The sequence below is a fragment of the Cololabis saira genome, chromosome 12 (assembly GCF_033807715.1).
Source record: "Cololabis saira isolate AMF1-May2022 chromosome 12, fColSai1.1, whole genome shotgun sequence".
Taxonomy (NCBI): Eukaryota; Metazoa; Chordata; class Actinopteri; order Beloniformes; family Belonidae; genus Cololabis; species Cololabis saira.
In genome coordinates this window covers 41,299,879-41,321,050 of record NC_084598.1, presented here as the reverse complement: position 1 = coordinate 41,321,050, position 21,172 = coordinate 41,299,879, and the positions used below count along the sequence as shown (strand labels likewise).

The 21,172-nt window shown below is 39.5% G+C and overlaps 1 protein-coding gene across 3 annotated transcripts in view; it reads right to left on the bottom strand.

Annotated features, from left to right (window-relative positions):
• Positions 1-7,098: 7,098 nt before the first annotated feature.
• LOC133457487 (E3 ubiquitin-protein ligase Itchy-like) overlaps positions 7,099-21,172 on the bottom strand; it is a 47,944-nt gene continuing 33,870 nt past the window's right edge. For all 3 annotated transcript variants that reach the window (XM_061736817.1, XM_061736818.1, XM_061736819.1), the window contains exons 12-24: positions 20,717-20,801; positions 20,495-20,623; positions 18,806-18,878; positions 16,319-16,390; positions 15,374-15,462; positions 15,091-15,250; positions 14,848-14,981; positions 13,721-13,861; positions 12,843-12,963; positions 11,739-11,843; positions 10,613-10,709; positions 10,313-10,385; positions 7,099-8,687 (exon numbers count right to left, since the gene is read on the bottom strand). In XM_061736817.1, the coding sequence (XP_061592801.1) occupies positions 8,588-8,687; positions 10,313-10,385; positions 10,613-10,709; positions 11,739-11,843; positions 12,843-12,963; positions 13,721-13,861; positions 14,848-14,981; positions 15,091-15,250; positions 15,374-15,462; positions 16,319-16,390; positions 18,806-18,878; positions 20,495-20,623; positions 20,717-20,801 (1,379 nt within the window). In that variant the 3' untranslated portion in view covers positions 7,099-8,587. The remainder of the gene's footprint in view (positions 8,688-10,312; positions 10,386-10,612; positions 10,710-11,738; positions 11,844-12,842; positions 12,964-13,720; positions 13,862-14,847; positions 14,982-15,090; positions 15,251-15,373; positions 15,463-16,318; positions 16,391-18,805; positions 18,879-20,494; positions 20,624-20,716; positions 20,802-21,172) is intronic.

Sequence of the window (21,172 nt, the reverse complement as noted above, 5' to 3'; positions counted from 1 at the left end):
GTCCGGTTCTGTTAGAGTTCCGAGCATGTTCAACAGTGTACGATTGAATCGTTCCACTGGGTTTCCTCTGGGGTGATATGGTGTTGTCCGGATTTTGTGTATTCCTGTTACTTTGCAAAGTTCCTTTATTGTTCGGGATTCAAAATCTGGTCCTTGATCACTGTGGAGTTTTTCAGGAATTCCGTAATGAATTAGAAAGTTATCCCATAGACATTTGCCAACAGTTTTGGCTTTTTGATTTGGTGTGGGTATTGCAACAGCATATTTCGTGAAATGGTCCGTCATTACAAGAATGTCTTTGATCCTTCCATCTGGTTCCAGTGATAAGAAATCCATGCACACGAGTTCCAGCGGTCTTGTTGTCTTTATGTTGACAAGAGGTGCAGCCTTCTCAGGTAAGGATTTCCTTTTCACACACCTTTCACAGGTTTTGATCTTTGTGATTACATCAGCAGACATCCTTGGCCAATAAAATCTGGTTCGGACCAGATCAAGTGTCCTGTCCATTCCCATATGGCCCATACGGTCATGCAGACCAATGAGAACTTGGTTTCGCAGTTCTTGTGGTAAGACCAGTTGGAAAGAACATTGAGAACCGATCTGCCTCTTTCTTACAAGAACGTTGTTCCGGAGCTCCAAACGATTCAGTTCTTTAAGAAGAAGTGGCAGGTCGGGAAGTTCATCCCTCAAGGTAGGAGGGGGTGTGATTCCACTTTCCAGTTGAGTTATCACATGCTGTATGACTGGGTCAGTTCTTTGTTTTGCAGCGATCTCAGTTTCTGTAAGTTGAGGAATGACTGAGGATCCGAACTGCTGGTCATGTGTAAAACTGTCTGGGAGGGCTGTAAGGGACATAGAAAGGGATTGGACAAGAGTCTGTGTTGGGGGATAGGAACTGTAGACAAGCTGTCTGTCACAAATGGCTTGAACAGTGGGTTGGTCAACGGGAATGAGTTCAGAATCAGGCAAATGATGTTCCCAGAACTTTAGTATTCGCTCCCTTTCCTTTTGAGATTTGAAATCGTCCAACAGATCACCATGTGGTCTGCGGGAAAGCCCATCTGCATCAGCAGCTTGCTTGCCTGCTCGATACAGGATCTTGAAGGAATAGGTGGAAAGTGAGGCAAGCCACCTGTAGCTGGCTGCATCCAGTTTAGCTGTTGTCAAGAGGTAAGTAAGAGGATTACTGTCCGTTACAACTGTGAAATCATTTCCATATAGATAGTCACTGAACTTTTCAGTTACTGCCCATTTGAGAGCTAGGAATTCCAGTTTATGTGCTGGATAACGGGATTCACTGCGAGAGAGTCCTCTGCTCGCATAAGCAATGACTCTGTTCTGTCCTTCCTGCTCCTGATATAGCACAGCTCCCAGACCAATGGAGCTGGCATCAGTATGCAGTAGGTATGGTTTTTGGGGGTCAGCAAAAGCTAGAACCGGAGCAGTAGTGAGTTTCTGAATTACAGTGTCATAAGCCTCCTGACAAGCAGGTGTCCAACGGTTTCCAAAGTGCTGTTTGGGATTCAAATATTGTTCTGGTTTAATTGTTGCTCTGAACTTTTTCTGGGATGGCGGGTAGCCAGATGTGAGATCATGGAGGGGTTTGACAATAGCAGAATAGCCTTTTATGTATCTTCTGTAGTACCCCGCAAATCCAAGATAGGACCTGAGTTCCTTCAAGGTTTTGGGTACTGGCCAGGTAGTGATGTAGAGAAAATCCTTTTTGGGACCTCCACATGATTCTAAGTTTTTCCTACCCCACATAGACTAAGTTTTTCCTTCATCCGCGGACTTGAAGAAAACACTGGAGTCAAAGTTTCAGCTGGTGTTCCGTCCAAATACTGTGCAGGTCTTTATTGCAAGAATTACAATCAGTACCACACACAGGAGAGCCGGCATGGTCCCGGTACCGACTCTAAAACTTTGCATCAAATCATCCGTCTTATATACTTTTGAAGGATCTGAGGGCCACACCCCTGTATCCAACAATATCCCTAAAACCTTCTCCTCATGTCAGTTCCACAAGTGGTACATACATAAATCATTCAACTTCTTACCTCACTATCCACCCTCCCCAGCGTCTTTTTTACCACTACAGGTGTCGTCTCCCAAGTGTGATGTCATTGCCTAAAATCTGGAGATCGTTTTGGCCCTCATAGGGAGGATTCCCCGAGAGATACTCGTTTATTACTAATCTTTGGTGTAAATTGTTCAAACAAGGGCAGTCTCTAGACACCTGGTGTGATGTATGACGCCCCTTGTACCCAACAAAGGGGAGATAATTTTGCACATACACAGAATGAGGCCTATTTGCAAGAGGCCCAAGCATGTGTTTCCTTCCAATCTGAGCAAATACAAGCAGATACTTCATAACACACACATTCCTTTTCATGGAGTTGCAGTGATTCTTCGTGGACACCAAAGTTTTAAAAAATAACACTGATTATACAAAACTATTACTCTTTTTCTACTACAAGATGGGGAGGAAAGACACACACATACCCCCACACAGAAAGAGGGAGAGAGAGAGAGACACGGAGAGAAACACACATCCACACCTGCGTCACTCAGGGGCACACATGCCGGAGAGATACGCACACTGTCCTTTTTCTTCCTCCTTTAGCTTAAAGTTCATAAAGCTCTTTTTTTGAAGTAGAAGGTTACCAATGTTAGATTTCAACCAAATGATTATACATACATAAAAACAATTCCTCTACAGTGAGTGCTTTAATCTTGTCTGGATCAGTCTCAACGCCATTGCGTGAAACTACATGTCCCAAGTATTTCACAGATGTTTGAAAAAACTTGCATTTTTCAACAGAGAGTTTGAGACCAAACTCTTTCAGCCGGTTGAGCACTTTCATTAGCCTTGCTTCATGTTCTTCCAAGGTAGGTGCAAAGATGATTAAATCATCAATGAAGACAAGGACCTCCTTCAAGTTCATTTCTCCCATGCATTTCTCCATTAGCCTTTGAAAAGTGCTCGGTGCATTTGTTACTCCTTGGGGCATGCGATTCCATTCCCAAAATCCTAAGGGACATACAAAGGCAGTTTTTACTTTATCTGCTTCCTCCATTTCAATTTGGTAATAACCTGATTTCAGGTCGAGTACCGAGAACCATTCAGAGCCAGAGAGGGCTGTGAAGGCATCTTCAAGTTTTGGCAAGGCATAAGCATCCTTGATGGTCTGTAAGTTCAACTTCCTGTAATCAATGCAAAGTCGTACAGTGCCATTTTTCTTCCTTACCACCACGATGGGTGATGCAAAGGGTGATTCAGATTCACGGATCATTCCGCTTTCAAAGAGTTCCTGCAGATGTGTGCGAACAGCATCAACATCTTGAGGATGGATGGGTCTTGGCCTCTGCTTGAATGGAGTTTCATCTGAAAGTTTGATTCGGTGAGTAACTTTATCAGTTTTGCCAAAGTCAAGGTCATGTTTAGCAAAGACTTCTGGGATGCTGCTAAGCTTTGCTGTAATGCGCTCTCTCCATTCAGATGAGAGAGGTGAGTCACCGAAGTTGAAGTTCAGTGACTGAGATGAAGAATGCACTGGATCAGATGCAATTTGCTCTTTTGTAATGACGGCGTTGATTGCACTCATTTGTGCAATAGGAGATCTGGCAGGGATGATAACATCATGATCAGATTCATTGCTCACAATGACAGGCAACTGACAGGGTTGATGTTTAGAACAGTCAACCAAGCATGCTTGAACAATCAAGCTGCCAGGTAAAGAGAATGAGCATGGATGCTCAATGACAGCGTTTTGCAAAAAGCAATTGGCAGATGTTCCTTCCAGAACCACTGTTCCTCTTGGAGGAATGGTTTGGGGATTCTTGCCGTGGAGTCTGATTACACCATGATTGGATTGGTTGTATCTCAGCTAAAGAATCTTCAGTACCGCTCTGTACCCATATGGGAGTGAATGATTAATTGGCAGATTGTCTTCCAGACTTCTCTCATAGAGAACATCAAGTGTGTTCGTGCCAATAAGAACCAAGGACTGCATTGATTGGACATCAGGTACTCATTTGCAAGAGATGTTATATTATAGACAACTCCCTCATCCTCCATTTCTTGCACCATTGGTAACAGTGACTCTGAAGTGATTAGGGCGGAGTCATCTATAAACTCAACGACCAGGTTTTTGTGTTTAGTATCCAGAGGGTCTTCAACCCTTTCAACTCTTTCAATAGGCCCAAAGGTTGTTGTTAAAATGTCAAAAAGTTTGCGATCTGTCTCTGATGTGTTTGTGTCACTTTTGACAAGCACTGACTTGGCTAAATTAACCCCAAGTTTAACAAACTCCATTTTGACATGAAAATATGAAAATGAACCAAAAAAAAAATATCAAAGGTATTCACACTTATTGAGCTCCTGGCTAGCTCACCAAGCTGTAGCAAGCGCAATGGATAACAACTTAAGTGATAGGCTAATTGACCATTAGTGAAAAATGTTTAGAAAAACCAGGTTCGGCTGCTGAGCTCAATGTGTATAGTGTGAATGACCAACCAGAGGCAGAAACGGTTCAAGTTGAATATGCATATTAATATTTAAACAAATAGAGAGCCGAACAGGATGTCGGCCATTTTGAATACATTGTGTCATTTTGGCGAAATTTATGCCATTCCGTCGGCAGTTAATTCAGCCCGAACCGTAACGTGCCCCCAGGTGTGTTATACATCAAAATGTGCGTCTACATCCTGCGACACCACGCATTACGCATGGTATCATGGGACTCTGTAATGAGTTCTTAAGCTTCGTTGGCCTTAATTAGCCCCGCCCCTTCTTCTGATTGGTTGTCCCGATTTTCTGCTATAACTTTGGAATGGTTTGACATAGAGAGTCCTGGGTGGTGTCATGAGATTCTGTATGGAGTCCTTGACCTTCATTGGCCTGAATTAGCCCCGCCCCTTCTTGTCATTGGTTGTCCCTTTTTTCTGCTATAACATTTTAATTGTTTGACATAGGAAGTCGTGGGTGGAGTCATGGGACTCTGTAATGAGTCCTTAAGCTTCGTTAGCCTTAATTAGCCCCGCCCCTTCTTCTGATTGGTTGTCCCGATTTTCTGCTATAACTTTGGAATGGTTTGACATAGAGAGTCGTGGGTGGTGTCATCAGATTCTTTATGGAGCCCTTGACCTTCATTGGCTTAAATTAGCCCCGCCCCTTCTTCTGATTGGTTGTCCCTTTTTTCTGCTATAACTTTTGAATGGTTTGACATAGGAAGTCGTGGGTGGTGTCATGGGACTCTGTAATAAGTCCTTAAGCTTCGTTGGCCTTAATTAGCCCCGCCCCTTCGTCTGATTGGTTGTCCCGATTTTCTGCTATAACTTTGGAATGGTTTGACATAGAGAGTCGTGGGTGGTGTCATCAGATTCTGTATGGAGTCCTTGACCTTCATTGGCTTGAATTAGCCCCGCCCCTTCTTCTGATTGGTTGTCCCTTTTTTCTGCTATAACTTTTCAATGGTTTGACATAGGAAGTCGTGGGTGGTGTCATTTCTGATACTTATGGGGGGCGGTGGCCGTGAGTGCGAGGGCCCGTTCATTGCTGCTTGCAGCTTTAATTGTTTTTGTAATTGCATTACAGAAAATCACAATATTCTAATTTTCTGAGACAGTCCTGTATATACGTATATATGTCTATGTTTCTGCACACATCGGCGAGACGTTCATGTTTGGAGTAAAAATTGTCAAAGTAAAGAAAATAAAAAAAAAAAAACAAGAAGACTGTTTTAGATTTATTTAAATTAAATTATGATATATTATCAATGTTCTATTATTTGTAAACTGCTGGTAAAATAAGCAAAAACTCTGTGGCATCTTAAGAGAGAGCACAGAACTTGAGAAGTACTCACTATAAAATCACTAATTTTAGTTTCCCAAAAAGTCAGATTTCTTTCAAAAACAGTGGACTGAGCTGAGAAAAGTTACAGCAGGAGTCACAAAATTAGTTATCAGCATTAAGCACTTTGCTTTTTAATCCTTCACAGAAGTTAATTTACCTCTGAAGAGAATCTAATGTGGCACTTAAATTCAGGGTACAAGGAGCATTAACATTTTACATTTTTTTTGCTTTATTCAAGACACCAACACAAAAGCATATTTTATTTAATTTATTAAGGTGACAATTTCTATATTACACATCTTTCATGTACATCAGGAATTAAACATGGAAAAGAAAATAGAGCATTACCATAAACTTCTTATTAAAACTTCTCTTTTAAAAAAGAAATATTGTTATTGACACCATTTACAACTTATTTTCATATACAGGAGAGTGACAGTGGTTTAGTTTAGATATAGAGGGAAAAAAACCAAAAGGAGCAATGCTTAATGATGTTCACATAATTACGCAGTTTATCAATCTTTCTGGGCTCTGGTTCTGAGCCCGGAGGGTTGGACAGCGTCAGGCGACGGGACGCAGCGCCTCGTCGTCCACATACATTCGTTTTTCACACCAACTTTGTCTCAGTTGCTGCATTCCAGTTATAAATAAAACATTTTTATATATCACAGTGAGTTATTCCTTAACTTGAGGGCCGCCCGCTTTTCAGAGGTCGCTCATCTTAGTCCTGTTAGTTCCTAGAGACTCTGATCAGAACCAAATTATCCGTTTCCCAGAACCCTTTGGTTCATCATCTCGGCGTCATCGTGAGGTCGACCGGCCGATAAAGCGCTTCAACACGCATGTGGAAACTACGGTGTTGAAAGTCTGGACCTCCCGTGTGCAGGAAGGAACATAAAAAGGGCTGAGATTTGTTAAATAACGCCGCCAGAATCAAACGTTCCTCCGTTACCACACAATTATTCAAATTTTACACTCCAACATGGCAAAAAAAAAAAACACAAGAACTATGGGCTCAAATTAAAGCCATAAATATTTTGTATCTGTGAAAAGATGTTCACATGTGTAATAAGGTTTTGCAGGTGTATAAAACAATTTGTGCTTGTGAAAATAAACTTTGTACTTGTAGAAATATTTTGTACATGTGCAAAAAATATTTCTACAAGTACCAATTTTTTTTGCACATGTACAAAATATTTTTACAAGTACAAAGTTTATTTTCACAAGCACAAATTGTTTTATACAGCTGCAAAACCTTATTATACATGTGAACATCTTTTCACAGATACAAAATATTTATGGCTTTAATTTGAGCCCTTACAAGAACCCGGTGTTTTATTATTTCAGGGGTGAAAGGACTAATGAAAGGATCCAACATGAGCACAATCTTCACCTCGCCGTCACATTTTTAAACTTCATCTTCGTACATTTCTACGATGTTATTCAGTCCAAACGAAACGCAGCCGACGGAAGACGAGTGTTTGGTGCAACGGGACGTTAATCAGAGGTAATGTGTTCTGCAGGTGAAATAAGCGCAGACTAAACTGTTAAAATACTGCATTCTGTCTTTTTCTAGGAGTATTGCTAATTTTTTATTTTATTTGTTAATCTTCCTTCTCCACGTCGAGGTATTCTGTGGCGTTTTGACGAAGTCGAGGAAGGAGCTCCGTCAGATTCAGATGCTACAAGTTTATGAAGAGCTACATGCCGTTTCTCAAGTAATGCATCGAAAATGCCCTAAAATTTGGAAATTTGATTTGGTTTGACCTAGTTTTGGTGTTTTATCTGTTTTTAGGGTTTGTTTAAGTATTAATAATAGTAATAATAATAAAAATGAATTAGATCATAAAGCATTTCTCCAGGATCTCGTTTTAAATCAAGATCGCTCTGTAAATTAAATTAAAAAGACAGAAGATGTAAAATGTTATTAAAGCTGAAATTAAAGATCCGTAAAAGGTCTTACAGAGTATACTCTAATCCACAAAGTCCCACTTCACGCCACGGCGAGCAAACTCCGGCCCTATAAAACTAGGGTCAGTTAAAGTTGTGTTTCACATTTGCCACCACCACTACAAATAATGGAGGTTACAACACTTTTCACAATCATTAATCGATTCACAGATCAAACACTATTTAACCCAGAGCACAAAACAGGATCCCAAAATCTCTGAAGCACCAAGATTGTCTTGTTATTTATCTGTTAATTTGGAGCACGGCGTTTTTAAGAGTTACTCGTCTCCTCCTGCCCCTGTGTTGCCGTTTTTTGCTCGTAAAAACGTTCAATCATTAGTACGGATGCAGGTTAAAGTGTGAGTCTTATTCTAATGCAGCTGGATCACGTTTAAAAATAAAGAAAACACTAAAACCACACCTTCTCAGTCTATTATTATTATTATTATTGCTGAAACCAGTGCTCCTTGTGATCACGCGTTTGTGAATCTACTGATGTCACGACGGCTGACATTCTCAGAGACGGGAGCAGCTTTTGCATTTCAGTTTTAAACTCTAATTTTTCCCACATCGATCAGGCTGTGAGCTCCGTGAACAGGGCAGATTCCCAAATCCCAAATATGTGCCGGTAATGCAGGAAAAGCTCCCAGAAAGGTACCGGCAGGTGCGTACATGCATGATTGTGGACTCCCAGATAAGTCCTGCCTGTTCTGCAGAGGCTCCCCGTTTTCACCGCGTCCTGACTCTTGCACCCGGTACTGAAACGATGGATCAAACGATGGATCACTCCTGGCCGAAGCCTTCCGTCTCCTCAATCGCAAACATCAGCTTCTCTTTCAGCTGCTCGTAGCTCTTGTAAGGCGGCAGGTCCAGTCTGTTGAAGCTAGGGAGGAAAAATGGACAACATTTCAGCTTGGCATTAGGCTTTTCCTCCTTTATTTTAGAGCGTTTATATGTTGTAATACCACTTCTGACCATGTGGGGCCAAAAAAGATCGGCGGCCTTGTAGCACCCTATGATGTAATAATTTCCTGAAAATGTAATAAAATTTGCAATAATGTAATAAAATATCCTGACGGATATTGTAATAACATTTTTACCAATAATGTAATACCTTATTACATTATTGTAATGTAATATATATATATATATATATATATATATATATATATATATATATATATATATATATATATATAACCCAATAGTCATTCAGGTGTTTCAAATCCAGTGTATATAACATTCTTAAATACTTAAAACACAAAATTTAGAACTCTGGACTGAAAATGAACAAATATATTACATTATTTGTCAAGTATTACAACTCTTTTAAAGGACCATTACAACACAAAATAGGCATCTTCACCTGCCAAAAATTGATTGAAGGCCAAATACAGTTAATGAAAAGTTGTTTCTGCCTAAATATGACTTGATCTCATTCTTGAGCTTCATAATCTGAAAATCATATCTTCTAACAGAAGTTTTTACAAACAGCATAATCTGAAGCAATTATGACTAAAGTTAACATCAGACGCTAACATGTACGAAAAGGTAAAAGTCATCTTTTCTAAAAAAAAATAAAGTTCAGGTGCATTTTGACCAAAAGTACCAGGTCAATTATTTATTTCGATTGTCACTCACTTTTTTTTTTTTTTTTACTTTTACCTTTCAGAGGAAAAATAACTTTTTCTGCTCTAAAACCAGAACTGAATTGAGAAGCGGACTGTTATCTTGTATTCAAAACAAAAGTGAAACAGAAACTAAGGACATTTCTTTGGTGTGTGATGGAATGATGGGAAAACGAAGACCAAACGTCAGGTGTCCAAACTAGAAATGTGCTGTTTTTAGATTTTTGAAAACATTTTTTTTTTTATTATTATTCGCCTTCGATTGTTATTACTTACAAATGCTCAAATTAAATACTGAGAATACTTGACCATGTGGGAGAGTTTTGCACTGCAAGCCCCACCCTGAACGTTTTGAGTAACCTCTAAAGTAAGACAGCACTTAGCTCCTGCTTCCTGCAGTGGAAAGAAAAATCTACAACAACTTACATCCTAGAAAAGATTTCTTTGGTTCAAAATGCAGGTTTTGATTTGACCTATGATGACTTATATGGGCTCAAATTAAAGCCATTAATATTTTGTATCTGTAAATAAACTTTGTACTTGTAGAAATATTTTGTGCATGTGCAAAACATATTTGTACTTGTAGAAATATTTTGTGCATGTGCCAAAATTTTTTTTACTTGTAGAAATATTTTGTGCATGTGCAAAACATATTTGTACTTGCACAAAATATTTCTACAAGTTCAAATATGTTTTGCACATGCACAAAATATTTCTACAAGTACAACGTTTATTTACAGATACAAAATATTTATGGCTTTAATTTGAGCCCATAGACTTACTCAATGAAATACTCCCTTAAAAGCAAAAAAAGAAAACCTTTTAGCACAGTAGGTTTATAAATCGTACCCTTGCTCTGCTGCCGGTTGCGTGAACTCACCATGTGTGACTTCTGGGAAGCCAGTTTTCTTTTCCAACCTTCTCAATGCAAAACTTCTGAGGGCCGTTGCTTCCTGTGAAGAGACGCTCGTTAGCAGCAGCTGCCGTTATTTTGGTTAATTAAACACGTCATCGTGAGTGTGACGGTTACACACAGGAACGTTAAGTTAACAGACGGTTTGTATAAAAAAACAAAATAAAACAAAACATCTGTTGGAAAGCAGATTTACAGGAGTGATGTTCATGCATTAGCTGAATGTGGAAATAAATACAACATTTTTTGTGTTTCTGTTATTTTTACCCATCAGGTCGGCGAAACCTCCGACAGGCAGGCGACAAGTTCCAGTGACGAACTGCAGCAGCCTCATCCGTTTTTCATTGTCCATCTCCTTTATGAACTGCAGGGAAACAACCGTTAAAACACATTTAAATGTCACCAGAAAGGTCGGTTAAATCAGAATGTTAATTATGAGGAAGACAGACATCATCCTAAACAAAACACTGATTAAAGCCACTGTATGTAGCAATTCCACTTCAGGCCACAAGGAGGGGCAGCATATGTAACTCACTGGAGTCTTGCTGTTTTCCACTACTTTTGATTTTACTTCTATATTTCACCTTAAAACCAATTTACCTTGTTTGGTATCATTTCTTCCAGCAAAACCTCAAATATGTTCATTTACATTCATTTTTTCATTTTGACAAACTATTTTGACGCATTGGACCTAAATTCCCACAAAAACATAAAATCTGAGGAGGAAAAACTTTGATCTTTTTAAACAAAAAAAACTATACAAAAATTTAGCAAACAGCAATGTTATATATAAAGGTTTTTCAATAAAATGCAGGCAATGCCTCACATGTTTTTTGGATTTCCAAAGTGAATGAAAACCTTTTTTTTTTATTTATTTATTTGAAATCATGTGTCAAAATAAGATTCCACACAAATTATTTGTGCTATTCCAAAATCACTTCCTAAACATTTCCTGTCTGTAACAAGAAGGTTCCCATCACAGTCCTGACGCCTCTAGGGTGTTTGTTTCTCCTGCCGTTTTCCACCGAGTGGCAGCGTCTCTAGACTTCCCTCTCTTCCCCAGCAACCAAATTTTGTGCATCGTCAGATAGTTTTTTGATCAGCCATGTGGTGCATTTTTCCACCAATAGGAAAGACGATGTCAGGTTTTTCTTTTTTTCCTTTTGTTTCCGAGCACTTTCCTGAGAATTGCCCATTTTTAGTGTCTTCCTGCACCAAACGTGGTGGCAAGATTCAGGAAAAAAACATGCTGTATATTATTTATCATAACTCTGGTTTTACTGAGCTTAGAGAGTTTAAAGTCTTCACTCTCGACTTGCTGAAACGGCGTGTTATTGAGACGCTTGGATTTGACCTTTCAGTGAACTTGTTACTCCTGCAGCTTCACACTGACCTGCCAGAACCAGACGATCTGTTTGCTGTTGCGGGCGTAGTGTCTGTAGATGGAGTGTCTCTGCCAGTCCACCAGGTCGATCTCCTGCATTCCACACAGCATCACCTGGACGAGCACAAGTCAATCAGAAAACAAACACAACCTAGAACAAATGTCCCGCCGGGGGTTGGGGGGGGGGCATAGACATATATACGTAGACGCCCCATGGAGCTGCTGCGATACGTCATCGTCGCCGCCATATTGGAAGTGGCAAGACTGCGCTGTAAACTAAAACAAGTAAATGGACTTTTTTTCATAAAGCGCCTTTCTACAAAGAAATGTACGTTTTACGTCTCATTTATTCATTCACACACGCACTAATATACTTGGGAAACAGTTAGGCACCAACTATAATATATTTAATTTTCTCAGATGGCAAAAATAAGAACTTTATTGATCCCACATAGGAGTAATTTATGTTATATCAGCTATAGAGAGAACAAGGTAGTGCCGAAAAACAATATATATCCCCCCTCACAAAAATAAGAAAAAAAGAAAAACATATTTTCTCATCAACAAAACATATTTTAAAATTTTCAAGTAACAAAATAACATTTGAACCATTTTTCAGACAATAAAATAACTGAAAAAAATCTGAAAAATGGTTCAAATATGTTATTTTGTTACTTGAAAATTTTTAAATATGTTTATGTAAAATATGCTTTGCTGATGAGAAAATATGTTTCTCTATTTTTCTTATTTTTGTGAGGGGGGATATATATTGTTTTTCGGCACTACCTTGTTCTCTATAGCTGATATAACATGAATTACTCCTATGTGGGATCAATAAAGTTCTTATTTTTGCCATCTGAGAAAATTAAATATATTATATTTGGTGCCTAACTGTTTCCCAAGTATATTAGTGCGTGTGTGAATGAATAAAGGAGACGTAAAACATACATTTCTTTGTAGAAAGGTGCTTTATGAAAATAAGTCGGTTTACTTGTATTAGTTTACAGCGCAGTCTTGCCACATCCAATATGGCGGCGACGTTGACGTATCGCAGCAGCTCCACGGGGCGTCTACGTATACATGTCTATGGGGGGTTTCTGCTCCAAAACAAACCTCTAGCTCTTTAGCGTCGAAGTACTGCAAGTACTGCTGCGGGAGGACCTCATTGAAACCTTCAAAGAAAGCCTCGGTTTGCTCCTCCACTCCTCTGGACAACCTCCACTCTGCTACCAGCCTGCAGGAGGTGGAAACAACCCATCCAGAAACTCAGTAGGAATAAAATATTAGCCGAGATTAGTGTTGTCCCGATCACGGCATTTTCAAAACATCGGTATCGGCCAAAAAAGTATCGGGACATACCTAGTTATTAATGTTTTTAATATATATTAAATCGTTTTATATATCGTTGCATTTAACGTCACTTCCAGCCGACGAAGTAAGCGAAACTAACATGGTTTACACGTTTGAATTGTGAAATGTTATACATGTTCATTATCATTAAGCTGCTGCTATTCATTTCATGCCATTCAGAATGTTGCACTAAAGTTAAGCCAAAAAGTATTTTAATTTTCTTGTGTTTGTGAGTTTGACTGGATGTCATTCAACTACCTCTTTTGAAGTTAAATGTATTTATTTTTGTTATTGCACTATTCTGCACTTTTTGTTTTAGTTTACAATTTCATGTTTCCACATTTTGTGGCACCAGTGCTGATAAGCTTTGTTGAAATAAATGTCCATGTTGTTCTCCAATGGACAATAGAAGAAACTTGGGATAATTTAGTTTTAGTCCTCTTTTTTTTTTTTAATTCATTGCCAAAATGTATCTGATCGGGAAAAAGTATCAGAAATGCATCGGGAGCCAAAAAAAGTGATCGGATCCGGAAAAATCGGGATCGGCAGAAACTCAAACTCAAGTGATCGGGAGCTAAAGAATCCTGATGGGGACAACCGTAGCCGAAATGCAGTGAAATAAAAGTAGAAAGACGACCCACCTTATGTATTCCTCCTTATTCTCTTCCTTGACCTGAATCTCTCCTCCGTTCTCTTTCAGGTCGTGGGTGCTGATTTCCCCGAGGATTTCCTTGTCAACAGAGAAGAACATCTCCAGGCCACATTCCTCGATGTCGTTGTCCCTGAAGAGCAAAACACTCATGAATGTCACCGAATACAAAACAGTGTTGGAGCTCTCCCGGTTTGTTTTTTTATTTTCATTTTTTTTCCTCTGACTTGCCAACAATTTAATAATAAAGTACAAATCTACAATCAGAATTAGGAGTTTGTTTGTTTTGTTTAAAATCCGGTTTATCCAGTACAAAACATCCTAAGAAAGAAATGACTCGTGTAACAGAATTGTGGACAGATTTAATCTACAAGCTCCAGTTTACAGCGTTTGAAAATGAGCACAGATGAAGCACGATAAATAGATGAAACGGGTGCACGGGACACAAAACTATCTGATTCAAGAACACGAGTTGATTTAGGGATTGATTTAGGACAAGGGTCGGCAACCCAAAATGTTGAAAGAACCATGTTGGACCAAAAACCCAAAAAACAAATATGTCTGGAGCCGCAAAAAATGAAAAGTCTTGTATCAGCCTTAGAATGAAGACAACACATGCTGCATGTTTCTATACTGTATTAGTTAGAACTGGGGGAAGATTTTTTTTTTTTCATTATGCACTTCAAGAAAAAAGTTGAAATGTCGAGAAAAAAGTCAGAATTTCGAGAAAAAAGTCGAAATGTCGAGATTAAAAAGGAAAGGAATAAGGAAGAAAAAAAAGAAGAAAAAAAGGAAAAAAAAGGTCAAACATTTTTTTTAAAGCTCCAGGAGCCACTAGGGCGGCGCTAAAGAGCCGCATGCGGGTTGCCGACCCCTGATTAAGGACCTTAAAAGTACACCTAAACATTTATGAAATGGCCATTTCAATGATAATGCAAATGTAAACGTATCAAGAGACAAGAAGAGAGAAAGTCTGAACTGTATTCGTATCGAGGTCTATCATAAACAAAAGCTGAATTCACAGTCAACCTCGTTTCAAAAATGAAATCCTTGCCCTCCCCGTTTATGAAACAGTGAAAGTTTTTTTCTTCTTAATTTACAGTCCCTTTGAGTACTCACTTGATCCACATGAGGGAGTTGTAAAACTCCGGGTCTATGGACTCCAGATCTTTGAGGGCCAGCGGTTTGTTGAGGATGCGTTTGTAAAACGGCAGCGAGAAACCAGTGTCGATGAACTTGCCGTGGAAGAGAGCCTGCAGGGCGAACAGATCACAAATCATTACAGCAGCTTATTTCTCTCAAAAAAGACCCATTTTTAAGCTCTTTAATACAAGAGCAATGTGGAATAATACAAGCACTTACCATGGCGATAAAGCGTCCTATGAACTTGAAGTACTTGAGGTGGTCGGGGTTGATGTAGGAGGCGGGGTTGATCTGGAGACAGTAGTTATCTTTACCGGCATATTCAAACAGGCAGTACATGGGGTTCAAAACTTCATGCGACAACAGGAAGAACCACTCCCTGTAACAGAGGTCAAGCCACAAATTAGAGACGTATTCTGCACAGCGCTTCACAAATTATTTTAGCACAAGGCATTTAAATCATGAGAAATATTACATTTAAAAGTTTTCAGACATTTCCTACCTGGCAACGCCTCCGTAATCGAGACCTTCCTCTCCAGGAAAGATGATCCACAGTCTCCTCCGCAGATCCTGAGCATTGAAGCTCATTATCTAAAAACAGAAACAATGACGTTACGCTGCTGATGGAGAGCTGTGTCCGACTAAAGGAAGAACCAGGTGGAACACAACAGTTTCTCTAAATCTTTCCATCACATTTTCCTGAAAAAGTTCCTGAAAAAACTGGTGCAAAACTTTTGACGTCATTTCACTCTAAAATGCAGTATAATATGTTACATATGTGTGGAATCTGAGTGGGCTGCTTGAATAATACTTTTGAAGCAAAATGCATGAATATTCACAATGTATAGTCAATAAGTTCTCAAGATAATAAAACGTGTTTATGATGGATACGGCTGATGGAATTGTTGATTTCTTTCAACCTCACAGACCTTTTTAAATGAGACACTCAAAACCTTGAAATACCCTAGCAATATTAAGTAAAACAAATTATATCTTCCGTCAAAGAGCACAGTTTTTGATGTATAACTCACTCATAGTTCCATACATGACTTATTGTGTGGAGGTTTGGGGTAAAACCTGTAAATCAAATATAAACCCTATTTTCTTATTACAGAAAAGAGCTTTAAGGATAATTAATATCTGACTATTATGAACCAACAAATAATCTCTCTATTAAATATAATACTCTAAAATTCCATGATATAGTAGAGCAGAAAATTGTTTTATTTGCCTTTAAAGCACGGATTAATGCTAATGTTTCTGATTTAAGCTGATCACAAGATAAAAAGGGTAGGCACTATAATAAAAGCAATGTTTATTTTACTTTTTTCATTTTGTTTTGTAAAATAACTTGTACTTGTCGAAATAAAGACAATTCATTCATTCATTCATTCAAATGCTGAGAGTAATAGCATCTAAAGTTGACTTTGTTTACTGCATTAAGTACCTGCTGGAAGGAATCCTCAAACAAGGTTTTCCTGGTCACTGTGATCTTGATGTGTTGAGGCATTGCGAGTTGCTGGAGAACAATAAAAATGAGGCAATTAGTAAAAAAAAATGTGCTTACAGTTTTTCCAAGACACAAAATGCTGAAAAAAATAATTTTACACCAAAGAATCAGAATGTGGGTTTCCATTAGGGGGATGAAACCTAGGAGGCTGGAACTGTACGAGCCCCGACGCCTTTCTGTTGGTGCTTGCGTTCACGTCCGTTCACGTGCACCACGGACCGTAAACGTCGCTCGCGTAGTACCGGTGGTGACCGATAGGAGGCAGTAAGCAGAGCAACAGTTGGAAAAGTGATTAAATATTTAGTAGTAGCGAGAGTAGCAGCAGTAGTAGCAGATTAGAAACAACAAACCAGTTAAAGGGGACCTATTATGGCATCTAATGTCTATTTTAAACAGGCCTTGAATTCCTTAAAAACAAGCTTTTGATTTTTTTTGCTAAATTAGAAATTCAGCCTCTAAACCATGTCTTTATCTTCCCATTCTCTAACCTCATTATCTATGCAGGATTCTGAGTGGGCGGGGCTATGATAATGAGGCTCTGTGCTGATTGACCGCCTGAATGACGCGATACACCGCTACGAATAAATGGAGGAAGCTCCGGCCGGTGGAGTTACACCGTGTCCTAATAACTGCATGCCATGTGAGCGAGCGTCAGCGACAAAATTAATTCCATTGCTTTATTTTCTATTGGACTGTCCTAACTGGACGCAGCGCGTCGTTTTGAGCTGAACATTTGTCGGACACCCTGCTTCTATTTTCTTCCTGTCGCTCGCGTTGAAAGCCGGTTGAAAGCGCTGTAGGAAACAGTCATGATGAGGAACGGCTGATCCAGTTCGATGAAATGAGAAGTTATCTCTACGATTCCTCCTCATTTCATACAAAAACCTCAATAAAGTGGCAGCTGCTGGAGGGAGATGGACAGAGAGCGTCCGATGTCACGCAGTGCTACGATAGTCAGACGCTCACATGCAGTTAGGACACGGTTTTCCACCACAATCTTACTGTTATTTCAGATTCATTTTATTGTCATTAAGTCTGCAGTCCGACACAGCGAAGTTTGTTCCAGTACAGCCGGTCCAAGAAAACTAAAAAGAGACACAGCAGCTGGCTGAGAAAGGATGACACTGGGGAAAGGAGTGAAAAAAAATACATCTTCCCACTGTGTAAAGTATGAAGGTGCCAAAAAAACACCTCAGCACAGAGAAGCAGCATTGATTAATAGGGCTTGGTCGTCTTGACGTCATCACCTGGCGGAGCCGCCATATTGGAAGCTACTTTAGCTGCTCTTCGGACCACTGCACTGTGTACAGACGTGCTCCCTCTTCGTTTTGTCTTAGCCTACCTGTAATCGTTACTTTCCGTTATTCTGTAACCATGGTAACCCATTGCTGTGTTGTAGCTGCAGCAGCTCCATTCATAACAAACGTGGGTAAAAGATCACTAATGGTTTAACTTTTCACCGCTTTCCTGCCTGGAGGCAGAACCACGGAGACCAAGTATCTGAGATAACAGAGTAAAAGAGTCGTCGGCTCGGTTGGATCGCGGCTGTAACAACCAAACATAACCTTCCACAGTAAACCACAAACAAACACTCACACAGACGGGGGTCGGATCATTCACACGGGTTTTATCCCCCCAATTCTCAAACTAAACGCAGTTGCTGGCCAGCTCTCTGCGGTGCAATTAACCCCAATCTTCTTCTTACGTCCTGGACTCAAAAGACCAAGATTCCTTGCAAAAATAGCATGCGCAGAAAACGAATTAATATTCCGTTTGATGGGGATATTGTGTTTGGTGTTTACATGACCAAATATTCGGGTTTTAAAAGGAATAACCCAGGGGTCATATTCGCGTTTTTAAAAACCCAAATATGAGCAAATTCGGGTTATTCAAAGGGGTTATTGGTGTTTACATGGCCGTGCAAAACCGGGTCATTGCTAATATTCGGGTTTTAAAAGAGTTATTAACTGCATGTAAACGCAGTCATTGTTGCTGTAATATATGTAGATGTATCTGCTGTAAGAATAACAATTATTCCCGTCAGTGTTTAAGGCGTGACACCGCCAGCAAGTTGGTTCAGGTGTCGACTCGAGCAACAGTTTGTGCTGACATAAATCCCCCCTTTTTTTTTTAAATAAGTTGACTGCGGGTCGGGCATCTGGTGAGGATTCCTTCTAGCCGCCGCCCTGGGGAGTGTCTGACAGGCATGTCCCTCTGGCAGGAAGACCCAGGACACCCCGGAGGGACGGAGTCTCTCGGCTCTGGCCTGGGAACGCCGTGGGATCCCCGGATGAGAGGAACAGAGGGAAGTCTGGGCTTCCACACTTAGGCCCCCGCAACCCGACCTCAGATAAGCGGTGGAAGATGGATGGATGGATGGAAGGATGGATGGAAGGCGACTGTGTGAACTGTTGTAACTCTTACCTGGCACCAGAATTTGAAGTACTGAACTTTGGCTTTGAAGTCTCGAACGTAGGTGATCTGGGGTCCATTTTCACTGAGACAAATAAGACGAGAGACAAGTCACGCCTAAAACTCAAACCATACCAAATATTATATTAAGATACTCTTTTATCATAATAATGAAACTTCCTGAAATCTACAACTGTTATTCACAGGTCTGAAGCTCATGCAGAGCCAGAGCTGAATGGACTACTGTGACCCGGACTGTTAAATCCAGGAAACATTTAAGCAGAGTATTTTCCCCTCGTTTTAGATTTTCCTTTTAGGGCGTCGCCACAGTGGATCGTTCATTTCCATCTTATGCTCTCTTTTGCATCTTCCCCTGTCACACCAACCAACTGCTATCACAGTTTTTCTGCCGCCTCGCAGATCCTCGTATCTGCACCTTCTTCCTCTCTACATCCTCACTTATAACGCTCCTTTCCTTCTCATTTCAAATCACCAATTTATTCTAAAGTTTTCTATAATATGCATGTTTAAACCTTGTACATTTCGCTCCGAAAACTGTAACTATTCTCACTATGTCCTGCTTTTTCTACCATTACTCTTATTAATTAATTTTCCTTTATGGATTAATTAAGTACTTTGTGTTTAATAAAATCTGCTTTTAGACTTCTTCAATGAACTTCTACTCATCCATAGCGGAAATCTCATGCGAGACCTTCTGACTAGTTTACTTGTGATGTTCTGCCACACGTCCAAACATGAATGTAAGAGTCAGAATCTAATCACGGTATTTTATTCTCTTGCTTATTATTGTTGTGTCCAACTTCCTGTCAGCTTGTCAGTCTAGATCAGGGGTCGGCAACCCAAAATGTTGAAAGAGTCATATTGGACCAAAAACACATAAAAACAAATATGTCTGCCTTTAGAATGAAGGCAGCACATGCTGGATGTATCTATATTAGTTATAATTGGGGGAAGATTTTTTTTTTCATTATGCACTTCGAGAAAAAAATTGAAATGTTGGGAAAAAAGGTTGAAATGTAGAGAAAAAAGTCAGAATGTCGAGAAAAGTCAAAATTTTTAGAAAAAAGTCAGAATGTCGAGATTAATGTTAAAGTACAATCTCGAGAAAAAAGTCGAAATGTCGAGAAAAAAAGTCAGAATGTCGAGAAAGTCAAAATTTCCAGAAAAAAGTCAAAATTTCCAGAAAAAAGTCAAAATTTCCAGAAAAAAGTCAAAATTTCCAGAAAAAAGTCAAAATTTCCAGAAAAGTCAAAATTTCCAGAAAAAAGTCAGAATGTCTAGATTAAAAAAGGAAAAAGGAAGAAAAAGAGGAAAAAAAGGAAAAAAATAGAATAAGAGAACAAAAAGAAAGAGAAAAAAGAAAAGAGAAAAAGGAAAAAAAAAGAAAAAAAGAAAAAAGAGAGAAAAAAGAAACAAGAAGAAAAAAAAAGAGAAAGGAAGAAAAAAAGGTCGAACATTTTTGAAAAAGTTCCAGGAGCCACTACGGCGGCCGCCGGTCTATACTGAAGTAGGTTCAGTGCATTTCTTTGGTAGGAAGAGCAGATTCAGGTGACATCCCCCCGACCTCAGACTGACTAAAGCAGCCGTGATTCACCACAGCTGATACGGCATCTACGCCGCGCTTCCACTGGGACTCAGGTTTTTTTTAAAAGCAGAAAAAGAATATAGTGGCAGACGTACAGTGAGGACTTTCCCGTGCGCGGGTCGATGTAGGTGGTGGTTCTCCTGTTGTGGTCCACAAAGTAAGGAATCCCCTCGACGGTGAACCTCATCTCCCATCCTTCTGGAAGTGGCTTCTCATTCAACAGTCTGAAGAATAAAGTGAGAGCAGATGTGGAAAAGGTTAAAAACCACAACAAGAAAACACAGCAGGCGTAGTTTTATCCACAAACACACACTCACCCCTGCGTTCGAGGGTCTTCCCACTGCGTGGCACGAGTAGGATGGTGCACGAAATAAACTCTGCCATTGGAGTCTGTTCTCTTTTCTGAAAACACAGTTATGTAAGTTAATCATTAAATCTGTAATTATTCACCAAAGTAGCAAATCAGGTTGAGACTGGAAGGTGGAGAACATTCAGACTGCTGATTGTGAATAATTCAGTCCAAGTTTTTGATTTTTTTTTTTTGTTGCTTTAGTGCACCAGATAAATGAAACAGGTCACTTATTTTGTTTTGTAAATCGTCAAAGGCAAAGCTTTAGTTTATCATACAGAAGATATATAAAGTTTGTGGAGTACTTCAGATACATATACAGGACTGTCTCAGAAAATTTGAATATTGTGATTTTCTGTAATGCAATCACAAAAACAAAAATGTCATACATTCTGGATTCATTACAGATCAACTGAAATATTTC